We start from the raw sequence: 12,463 nt of genomic DNA on the forward strand, positions 1-12,463 counted from the left end.
ATAGCCAACATGTTTTGGTGCACGTGAATTAGTCTAAACCCTACATATTATGAAGGTAGGATGGGCTATGATACTTTTCACTAAATGGTTCCTTGTAATCCTACAATTCTAGAAAGTTCCACAGATTTAGAAATTTCAAAGATGAGCTGTCAATGTAATTGTTCACTTTACTCAATATGATTATGGTATGACAGTATAAATAAAGAAAAACTTTTCACAAACATAATTTAGATATAATTTCATTGATGATCTCATGATTAACTCAAACATCAAATGATTGATTAATTTATTGGCAAGAAGTCAACAAATTTCCAAGCAACACATCATTATCCATTTATTACTGCATTGTTTAAGCCAATTGGAACTGAACATATTCATTCACTGACAATATTCTTAAGATGTGACCTATAAAATGTAAGGCCAAAATCAAGGAAAATTATTTTTGACTATTACTTTAATTATTGGGATTTTTCAAAATTATATAAATTGCATTGGTTTTTATCAATCACATTCTTCAACTTAACCTATTTTTCTATTATTGGCTGAGATTATCCAAATGGCTTATGTATAATGCACTGTTGTCATTTATTTTAAATAAGATATTTGTAGTTCTAAATAAATCCTTGAAAATACAATAGAATTTTAAAACTCCAGAGAACTAACGTTTTTCAGGTCAGTTTAACTAACAATTTTTAGAATATATGGCTGTATTTTACATCTTTGAATTTATTTCCTCAAACTTTCTATGTCTCCTTTTCCAACAAAAATAAAAAGAGGAAGCTCATGATTAACTCAGAAATTATTGGCTGATATGTTTAAAATGTTTCATTTGATGAAGTGAGACTTGCTACTCTTCATGGAAAAGAAAACATGACTGTATTTAGGCATTTGGTTAAATGTAAAGTACACTTTTTAAAGTGTGAATATACCTAATTTTGTCTAAGATTTGGTTTATTATAGTTTTGAACTTTAACAGATGTATAGAAATTAAAAGTTACTGGTATAGACAATGATCTCAGTTATATTTTTAGCCATATCACCGTTTCCTTGTCATCTTCATATAAATGATGGTGGCAGTCTTATTAGGCATTTTAGAGCTTTACAAAAATAATCACATATACAGCTACTTTCTAAACATCAAAATGTATATTATGATCATTATAAAATGAAATACATGTTTAGCAAAAGAAAAACAGCAACCTCAATAATTAAACATTCTGATTAAAAGCAAGTAATTAGTGTCAATTTTTAGCTTCTTTAATTACATAAGGGACGTGCTTTTTAATTTAGAATATGAGAATATTTCACTCCTGATGATAGATGACACAAGTATTAGAAGTTATCACCACATGAATGAGGGGTGCAAAATGGTCAGGAAGAGCATGGTATATAGTTTTAATATTAGATTACCTAATTTGATTAAAATTGACTATGCCTATTAAGTTGGAGGTAAGATGTAATTTTACATATAATTCTTTGAGTCCAAGGTAGTAGTATAACAAAAAAAAATTTACATGATTAATATTGTATGAAAAACTACGAATAATTTCATGCAAACATTTTTCTGCTAATTTTCCATTCAGGTCATAGTTTAACCCAAACCCTTAAGTTTGAGCAGCATAAGCTGGCTAAACTGGCTAATAATATAATATAATATATATATATATATATATATATATATATATATATATATATATACACACACACACACACACACACACACACACACGAACATATGTATATATGCACAATATGCAAACAAATATAAATTTACCTGGCAAAATACAAAATTCATTCAAAATAATAAATTTAAAATAATAAGTTCATGATTTCTAGAAACACATATAGGCTAAGAAATTTCATAATCCCTAAAATAAGTTTTCTAAATGAAAATACTAGTTTCTTAAGATGTAGATAAATATGCATTAAAATATATGCAGAATTATTACTGTATTATTAGAGTTGCTGTGATTATTAAAAAAGAAAAACTAATCAGTGGAGTAAGACATTTGCAGATATTTAAAATTCTGGTTGTACATATAAGTGGAATTTATGAAGATTGGTACTCACTAACACCAAAAAGTGGCAGGCTCATTTTCTACTACATTTGAAATAGATTTGCCAGATAATGTATACTGAAAGCAAATGCTTGTTTTTTAAAAAAATACAAATTTTGATTCCTGTGAATCCTGTGCCCTTTCTCTTTTTGCCTTAAGATGACTGATTACTTATTTTTATACCATATATTCTGAAGTGAAAGGATACTGAAATATGCTGGTAAAAATTTGGAAAAGTTCTATTTTCAATAACAAAATTTTAAGTCCAGAATTCAATTTGAGAGACAAGGACTACCCCATAGTCTTCACCTATTAAAATTTGATTTGGGGCTATTTTAATTCACCCTAATATGTATGAATGTGTAAATTTCAAATTGCATCTTAGACTTCTCAATACTTATGTATTTGTGCTCTCCTAATACAATATAAATGTTAAAGTTATATAATATAACTTTAAAAAATAAAGCCAAACAAATATCAAAGATTTATAGGATGACCCAATGTTTTGGTTCAGAAGTGCTAAAGTACTACATCATGCTGGAGTAGCAGTACTTCTAAATAATTTTAAAAGCTGAACACAGTCTTGCACGCAGTGCATATGGCTACCACTGCCATCACAATCCATGCATCTGATGAAAGACCCACGGGTTTAATCCTATAGCAACTGTCTATTCTCATTACCAGTCCAAACCAGAGCCTCCTGCATTCAATGTCTGCCTTTCCCCTCGTACATTTGTCAGGACTTAACTCTATCCGGCTTTTCCTTTCCTTTAAGTTTCTAAACACAAAAACAAACAAAAAAAGTTTTTCTTCCCATTTCATATTTCCTCAGTCATAAAAGACACAATACATCTACAATTTGTGTCATCTTTGGCGGCTAGCTCAAGGCTCCATGATGTATATATAAACTAGAAGATGAAAGAAAATATGTAGGAAGGATTTCTAATACAAGATGAAAGTCATCTTTTGATTGGTTTTCACTTTTATTAATTATTGTTTATACAGTTTGAATAATCAGTAGTAGTTATCCACAAACTATTTCTATGTAGCAGAGAATGATGGGAAAATTTCATTCCCAAGATTCTGAAAGGAAACATAATACAGAATCTCAAAACCTTTTTATTGTTCATAATGATTGTATAAAATAATCCACTTAGAGAATAGGGCCCCGATATTGAATGAGCCGAGTGTAATTAGCAGTGTCTGAATGTTAGAAGAACCCACTGTTCTAAACCCTTCAGGGATATTGCTGTCCTGACATTCTTCCATCACAGAGTGCCTCTGGTTCTGATCAAACTTGAATCCACACCAAGATACTATCAAATCATTTTAAATGAAATGACACCTGAACCGCTCTCTAGATACCTTACTACCACGAAAGGATGATTGGGTGAAAATCCTAACATCAGTAAGAAAAATGAGATAAAGATCAAGAGAGAAGTTTTTCCACCATGATTTAACCCTTCAATACACAGCAATCAAACAAGCAAGACTGCCACATCCTACAGAAACGTGAGGAACATTTGAAAACTGATTTCATCAAACGCAAAAGTTGTGCTTTACTGTTGGTCCACAATGACGCCCAGACACAGGGACCTGTCTTCCAGTTATGTTGATTTTTCCATGCTGCCTGTGTGCAACTCTTACGTTCATTTTTAAACCTGAATCCCGTTTTTACCAAGAGCAATGGTGGACTGTATTTCCCCCAAGGTAATACTTTTTACCCCCTTTTGTGTGATACTTACTCAAATAGGGTGGTTTATAAGGCGCTCGTGTGTTAGACAGCAGTCCATCCAGCTCCTTCCTCTCCAGGGTGCTGTGTAAGGCCTTCTCTTTGCCAAAGGTGGAGAAGGACCGCTCTGCTGCAGGCTGGGCTTCTGGAGTTTCAAACACCTCGGTGTCTGGAACAGAGTCCATGCCGGGAACGTGCAGATTGCTGCGGTAATCGGCAGCCTGGCGTCCATCAGAAGGGACAAAAGAAGGCATCCAGCACCGATCTGAGTGGCCCAGGGCTTTACATTCTTCGGTGCAGTTGGAGAAGAGATCCATACCTGTAAGCAAAAGAAAAAGGAAAGAAAAGAGAGAAGAAGAAGGAGGAGGAGGAGGAGGAGGAGGAGGAGGAGGAGGAGAAGGAAGGAAGGAAGGAAGGAAGGAAGGAAGAAAGGAAGGAAGGAAGGAAGGAAGGAAGGAAGGGAGGAAGGAAGGAAGGAAGGAGAAAGAAACTACAGGTGTATCCTTCAATAACAGGACCAGTTAGCTATTTAGCGGTAAAGATAACAGGTAGCATCAAAAGTAATGGGTGAGGGTATCTTAGTAAATGCTTAAACTGAAAGGAACCAAAGATCGCCTTGTTATCAGTTTTTTTCATCATTTTTAAAAGAGAAGAGATCTGCAAATATAAGGGCAAGACTTGTGGAAAAGATACGTCTGAAAAAGATGTTTTTAAACTACTCGAAAAATTGGGACTGGGGGGATGAACATGTTTGCTCTAAATTATTCAAAGAACCAGGAAATGGTAAGTAAAAAAGGAATGCATATTTAAAAAAAAAAAAATCTCTTGTGAAGTTCATAACGGAGAAAAAATGCAGGTACAAAGGCTTCACAATCCCTAACCCCTAACATGATGAATCAGCTGCTATTTTTTAAAAACAAAAATGGAAGAAACATGCTAAGCTCTATCAATGATATTTAGGTTATAGTATTTAGACCAGAAACGGGGAAATTCAACAGAAACATGGCATACACATTGATAAACCAGGAAATATCAAGTAGAAACAAGACTTCATGGGCAGCTAAAAGCACATTTTCTCAGATTCCTAGGAAATGACTTTCTAAAGGTATTTCTCATTGGCACTCTGGTAATCCGTATTACTACAAATCACTTATTATTTACCACCTTAGACAAACCCAGAACAAATGGCTGTAATTAGTGAAACCAAATGCAGAGTGAACCAGCTGTGGATACTATTGACAATTACCTTATTACTTGTCCTTGGTTGTAAATACTTGTCCCAGTCAACACAAAACTACTTACTAATCCTATAATACCATGATTTCTAAAGACAACTTCAGACTTCATTGTCTTCCTTAGATTGACAAGACTATTAATTAACTGATTATGATCAAGAAAGCTCATCTAGTTTCTTAAACAAGGCATAAGAATTTTTGAGTACTACAGAAAACTATTTGATATTCATTTTGATATATAACACTACAAAGAAAAGCACATGAACAAAAATACTGTTTTAATGTTTTTCTAACCATAGTAACATATTTACTAAATATGTTTTAAAACAAGATTAATTTGAAACAACCAAAGTATGATTTATCTCTACAAAAGAAACTCTTCAATAAATGTCAAATAAGGAAAAACTGGGATTTTTTTTTAAACCGATAGAATAATATTTACCTAATGAACATACTTGATTATTACTTCTATAAATACAACAAATGATTTGAGCCCTTAAGCAAGTATTAGTTTTTAAATGCATAGCAGTATTAAGTTATATATTGATTTATATATGTTTATTAGTATGCATTAAGGTTTTTATGAATAAAAAATTATTTTTCAAAATTCTAAACATTCTAGGTTATCTATAAATACTTTAGAGTTGAGAACAGTTAATTATATAAATTTTAAAGAAATAACACCAAGTATTTTATCATATATTAATCTCACTAATGACTTCTTTGTTTTAAATTAAACTGTGCATAATGCCTAGTCTGACTTTGATTATAATGTTCCATTGATAATTGTCATGCATAAGTCTGGAAATAAATTACTGATCAGCGAACTGTTGAGGAATAGAAATGTGAGCTGAAGCTAGTATTAAGGAATCTTGACTGAGAACAGCATGTAAGACATGTAAATGTTTCACTAGACACTTGAAAGAAGCACAGTTATTTATCCTATTTCTACAAGAAGATATATAGAAAGGAAAAAGAGAAGAATGTTTCTGGTACATGAATTCATAGTACATAGGTAGAGACCCAGAGAGATTTTTATTTTGACATATTGCTGTAAATGCTGCCTCTTTAATTGTGTGATACAGAAAAAGGGCTTTTTTTCCCATACAGAATAAACTACCATAAGAGTAAAATTACTCTGAGCAATTACTGATTTTCAAAATAAATTTAAGATATTAAATTTCAATAGCTGATGGAATTATATTCAAATTTAAGATGAAATTGTTTTATTAGATCTGGTCAAGTTGGACCCTAATGCAAAATTTGCAATTAATACAATTTTTATTCAGTGATTCGTATATATATATATCATTTTAAAATTTCCAAATAAGACCACATAAGATCTTTTCACATCTTTTTCTGTACCCATGCTCAAGTACTATTCTAATTGTGAATGCTGCAGTCTCACACAGAAAATTTTAATAAACTATTATGTCCACATGAAGATATTACTTTATGATATCAGAAAGTACTTCTTGGTTGAAATTATATTGCGGGCAGTTTACATGCAATTATGCTCATTTTTTCCCCTCTTGCAACCCTAGTTTTCTGTCCGTGTTAACTGTTACAGATTGGTTAAATTTCCTTAGATGATGTAATAAGGTTCTTATCAATTGAAAATCTGTACAAAAAAATAGATCATGGGCATAAAAAAAGGGAGGAATATATGAAAATATTTTGCTGAAGCACAAGTCATTGACAAAAGGAAGAAACCTGAATATAAGGTTTTTAATAAATTTATGAATTAATCTTTTTAGTGGAATTTCCTTAGTAATAATACATACAGGTTTACATAGCTAGAATGAAAGATGAAGTAGTTTACATTGTGCCTGGTGTTTTACTAGCTTTATTGATAAAACAAATGGATCTATTCTCATAAGGAAATACCTGACACAGAAATGAAAGTAAACATAGTCAATAAAGTTCAAATAAGTAACAGAGAAATTAATTGAAATTGGATGATTTTTCATTTAGATATATAGTTTGAGAGCCAAATAAATGTATCACATTGCAGGGGTCCTCACTATAGGGAGCTATTATATGACTAATATTATTCTCCTATCATTTATCATTAGTCTCATTAAATATATTACCACAAATGCCAAGTAAGTAGGGATATATTTAAATTTTAGTGCACTGGCATGTCAGATATTACAGTATCTATGACTTGTTAAAACACATACTTTTTGCTTTGCTCTTACAATCTTTAATAGCTCAAATTGAAAACTTAAAACTTAATGTTGAAAATGATTTAATTTTTCATTCAAATGACCATACTATTGAGCCTATAGGATTTGTAGAATAGTAAAAGTACAGGTCCAACTCATTTTTGAAACTTTGCTAATATTCAAGAAATGTCTAAACATATACTTTTTTTTTTACTTGCAATCCTTTTTTCCACTTATTTATTTTTCCAGATCTCAGAACTAATCTGTTCTGCAAAGCATGACAGCTGACGTGATAGACTGCCTGTTATGCAAAGATATATTTAGATAAATTTTAAAGGACATATTTTTAAATTTGTCCCTTAAGTCAGAAGAAGTGGATAGTTCCATTGAGAACAAATTGTGATTTCAAAAATATTAGAGTTGTATTCAAATGGTGCTGGCTTCTAAGATAACAATAAAAAAGTACATGCATATTTCTTTATCATGTAACATGCCTTCATTAAGTATGGAAAATGAGTTTTAAAGAAACCAACTCTCATTTTTTGAGGAAGTTTCCATTCTTCCCTTAACTACCTAATAATGGGAAACTAAGAAATACTAATAATAATTACAAGCATTTCTATAATTTTAAGCAAAGTATTTTTTGAAACAGATATTTATAAACATAATTAACTCATGAAAAATAAAGGCATATCAAAATTTTGTCCCCACTTATCTTTCAAAACAGTTTTCTCTACTTTCTCTCAGAATTTTGTCTTTCATGTTTTCCCAATTAAAACTCTCTTCACATTAAAAGTTGTAGTTCAGAGGTTCAACAGAAACCTAAAAAAGCTTTTGTAAACAAACAGTGTAAAATCATTTTATTTATAAAGCTAAAAGCTCATTTGCCAATATCTAAATTCTTGTTGGAGTTAGGAAAGTGATGTTTGTACTTCATGATAATCCAAGAATTCTCCTGCTGATATTGTAGTGATGTGTGTCTTAATATATTAATTTGAAAGTTCTGACAATCCAAGTCACTTTACATTTTAAATTTATAGCCAAATATTGACCCTACATAGTGTATGGATCTCATAATAGCTGCATAAGAACTAAACACATTTAGTAGATAAATTTCTTTACAAATGAAGAAAAATTTACAAGAGAAACTTAATAATTTTTAGGCAAAGTGTAACAAGTAACTCAATCACTTGTCAGTTCTCCTCTTCAACATGCTTTTTTAAAAGAACAAATTCATAATTAATTCTAATGTTATTTATAATATAGGCATTTAATAATTGGTATAAAACTTTCTCTAGTTATATTTAAAATGTTTAATATAAAACTAAAACTGTTATATGCTAAAATAGAAAAATCATCTTTTAATCTAATGATTTAATAATAAGATTGAAAATTTTTATATCTTTAAAAGTCCACCTTTTTAGTTCTTCAAGCTGTGATTAATCAGTTTTTCCTCTTGTGATGGTTTATGCATGCATTTACCACATCTCCTTGGACTTCTGCCATACCTAACCAATACATCAATAATGTGCTGCTGAAAAATAAATGGAAAGCACCTTGACAAGGCTTTAGAAAGAAAAGTGGCACAGAGCAGTGGTCAAGCCGAGGAATTTCACACATGGAGCCAGGTGCAGTGGGAAACTGAAAAGCTTATGTGGTTCTCTGTGCAGCTGCCTCCGTGCTTAAAGCCCTTCTGTGCACAAGACTGGTGACTGCAAATGGCTTAGAAAGGAGAAAAGCAAGAAAGCAAAAAAGAGAAAGAACAGAAAAGAAAACTATTCATAAAAGAGTAAACAGAAGGCATATCCAAATAAATAAATGCAAAGTAACACTGACACAGGAAAATAAAAGTAAGAAAATAAAGAAAAAGGAAGTTTGAACAGGTAAAGCGCTAAGCTAAATAGTGTGGATTCTGTAGTATGAGATGAGCTACAAACTGCAAGGAAGAATTCAGAATTTTTATCTTTCTAATATTATTTTTCCTTGATAATTTAATCTTCCCCATTTAAAATGTACTTAAGTGGGATTTGCTTATTGGTATGATATTTTCATATGCTTAACCTGGAAATAGAAGGGTTATGAATTATATTACCTCATTTTGCAAACTTGGAAGATCATTATTATCTGGCTTTACCAACAAATAAAACAGATTTATTTGAAGCGGGCTTAACTTTTTAAAAATATTCTAGCTACTGAAAGTGCAATTTACAATATACAACATCAGTATGGACTGAAAAAAGTCATTAATTAAATGCATTTAATTTTCCATATTTAGGACTTAAAAAAATAAAACACTTAAAATCATCCTTACGATAAAATTAAACATTAAATTTGATCATAATTGAACACACAAAAGTGCAATTACTTACTATAAGTGCTTTATTACACCTAAAACAGCTTTTAGTGTGCCCAGTAGGTTATGGTTGCCCTGTAACTACTAATGAAGTACACAAATGGATTGGTAGTTCTGTAGTTAATACTTTTACATGTCCAAGAGCTTAGGAATCAGAGAAAATTTACCATTTCGATAAAGAAAAAGAAAAACTGGCTTTTTCAAATGTTTTCCAGTAAACACTTTATATATTAATATTGCTTTAAATGCTTTGACATCTCAAAGAATTTGAAAGAAACATTACCAAAATGGAAATACTGAGTGCCTTTGTAATAAAATAGCTAGTGGGAAGACATCAATAAGAATATATTCCCATCTATCTTCCAAATTTAGCCTTTTCTGCAGATGTTTATTGGTTTCTCGCTCTTCGGTTAGGTTATTATGGCTCATTATGTCTAAGGGACTAAACTAATTGAAATGTTCATTGAGATTGGAGTGCTACAGGAAAAACAAAATGGGGTGGGTGGGAAAGGAGAAAAATGCATTTAAAAACATGTAGCAAATATTCCTTTTTTATATCAGACACTTTGTTTTAAAGGGCTGGTAGTTAAGTTGGAAACTCCCAAGAAAGACTAGAAATGGACAATTCTGCATGTATCTTTTTTTTTTTAAAAAAGATAACAAATCAATCATATACAATATATAGGGCAAAAATGAAAGGGACTTTGTACTTGCCTATAAACTTCTGGCAAGATCTGGTTTGTTGTCAGGTTCCCAGACACTAAATAGATGCTCTGTTCACTTAGCGTGAAGGCCCGCAAGGGGCAGGGACCTCCGGGGATTCTTGGCAGTTCTCAAGTCTCATTAGGTCTGCATATTAATGACTTGCAGCAATATAAAGAGACCCTTGAGCAGCCTTTTTCCCCTTCATCCTGCCTGGATTTCCCAAGGCTAAGGCAGCCTCAGACACAGCACACATTGGCCAAGTGAGAGGCTTGTAGCAACCACTGCTGCCAGTCCACCACGGGGTGTACACTGCCCTTTGACACACTGCCTCAGCACCGTTCAGAGGTCGCCCAAGTGTGTTAAGGAATGGATGCTCTCGAGGAGTAATGCCACCTTAAAATAAAGATCCCATCACTCCAGGCTAGTATTACTAACCAAAATCAAGATCAAATCTCAAGAGAGCCGAGAGGAATGCAGAGATAGTCCAATGATGAATATTTTCTAGAAATATTATAACAAAAATTAACTAGCCTTTCCTTTCCCTTGTGGGTCAAATAAACACCAAATTAGAAGAAAATAGTTAAAAATTCAACAAGCACCCTGCCTAGGTGAAATCCAATGAAGTAAACAGAAAACCAGAAGTTTATGAAATTTTCATTTTAAAAAGCACACTTCATTTATTTTTGGATTAGTAATTAGAACTAACAGGTAACTATAAAACTTAAAGGTGGAACTTATGTAGAGGAAATTAAAGCAGAATACAGCAGACAGAAATATTACACTGCAATTCTCATCAGTAACTATCAGGAAGCCCACATACAAAGACACTCAGAGCCAACTCTTAACAGAACACAAAACCTGTAGAAAATGCAAGGAAACCCAAAATGCTTCAGACAACATACATTACACATGTTTACTTGTGTCCTGAAGCTTAACGACTCAAGATTGGAAAACCTACTTTCAACCCACCATGACTCACAGTCTGCTTTCCTTCCTTCAGTCCATACTTGGTGGAGCACAAAGTACATTACTATGGAAAGAAGGAATTTGGATTCTAGACCCCAATCATCCATTTATCTTCTGTGACCTTGTACAGCTCAATCAATTTCATTCATCTTCTGAGACCTCACCCATAAATAAGTCTAATAATACCTTAATTAACTGAAGACTGAGGACTGGACCAGATGAGAGATCTATGGTTTTCTCTATGCAATATAATTCCACTAAAGAACATTACATATGAAAGATACTCAACAATGATTTCCTAATTTCACCTCTCCAAGGGAATTTCACATTTTTATAAACCTCTTTGAACCTACAACACAACATAAGATGACATCATCTTTCTGTTGAGTTGCCAGAATTAAACTAACAAGAAAGTTACCTAGGACACCATCTTTTCTAGATTCATTTGGGGGGAAAAAAAAAGTCAAAGTCAGCACTTAGATAGCCCTTTGATCACACTTACCAGCTGACTGGCCGCGGTTGGTGGCATCATGATCACTATCTCCCTGTTCACTGTCTCCATGACCACTGTCCTTAGAGCTTACTATGTCAGCTTCTTGGAATGCAGAACTAGAAGTACAAAAATGCCAGTATTAGAATAAAAAAGGTGAAGAAACACAGAAAACATTCTTCTGCCACCACATGGTCACAGATGTGTGCTGCAGACTCACAGACCTCTTGGTTGGCTTTATTTCTGCATAAAGTTAGTTTTCATAATATAAGCCTGCCTCTTTGAAAATTGATCATGGCCAACTTCAGTACTTAAGACACGTAAAGTTTAGCCATTATTCTATGATTGGAGTAAAATATATATTTACATCTCATTCATAAAACAGATGTAAATATACATCTAAAAGTTATAAAAACGATCACAAGCCATGTAAGCAATTTACACCGACAAAAACATTTTGTGAATTGTATACAAATGAAATATACCCTTATAATAATGTGTTATATAGGAAACACAATATCACCAGCATTTTTGCCCTGCCTGAATTTAAAATACTTTATATACTTTATATTTTAATATCAAATAATATACCTACTTTCTACATGTTTCTAGGTAGCAAATTGTCCAAACACCATGCTAGGGGAAGAAAAGGTCCATACCTGTTAACTCGGCGAGGTCTATCAACTAGATAGCTGAGCTCTGCTCGCTGGTGTTTAGTCTAGGAAAAAAAAATAAATAAATCAAGAGCATTTGAATG

The 12,463-nt window shown here is 32.3% G+C and overlaps 1 protein-coding gene across 3 annotated transcripts in view; it reads right to left on the reverse strand.

The window, feature by feature from the left end:
• The window catches only part of PCDH10 (protocadherin 10), a gene marked incomplete at its 3' end in the record, with an annotated part of 57,521 nt that overhangs the window by 40,381 nt on the left and 4,677 nt on the right, over nt 1-12,463 (reverse strand). For 2 of the 3 annotated variants that reach the window (XM_081304797.1, XM_081304795.1), the window contains exons 2-4: nt 12,366-12,424; nt 11,719-11,825; nt 3,803-4,108 (exon numbers count right to left, since the gene is read on the reverse strand). In XM_081304797.1, coding sequence (XP_081160923.1) covers nt 3,803-4,108; nt 11,719-11,825; nt 12,366-12,424 — 472 coding nt within the window. The remainder of the gene's footprint in view (nt 1-3,802; nt 4,109-11,718; nt 11,826-12,365; nt 12,425-12,463) is intronic. The other variant, XM_081304796.1, reaches the window with a different exon arrangement.

This window comes from Spermophilus citellus (assembly GCF_964194105.1).
Source record: "Spermophilus citellus genome assembly, chromosome: 8".
In the NCBI taxonomy this organism is placed as follows: Eukaryota; Metazoa; Chordata; class Mammalia; order Rodentia; family Sciuridae; genus Spermophilus; species Spermophilus citellus.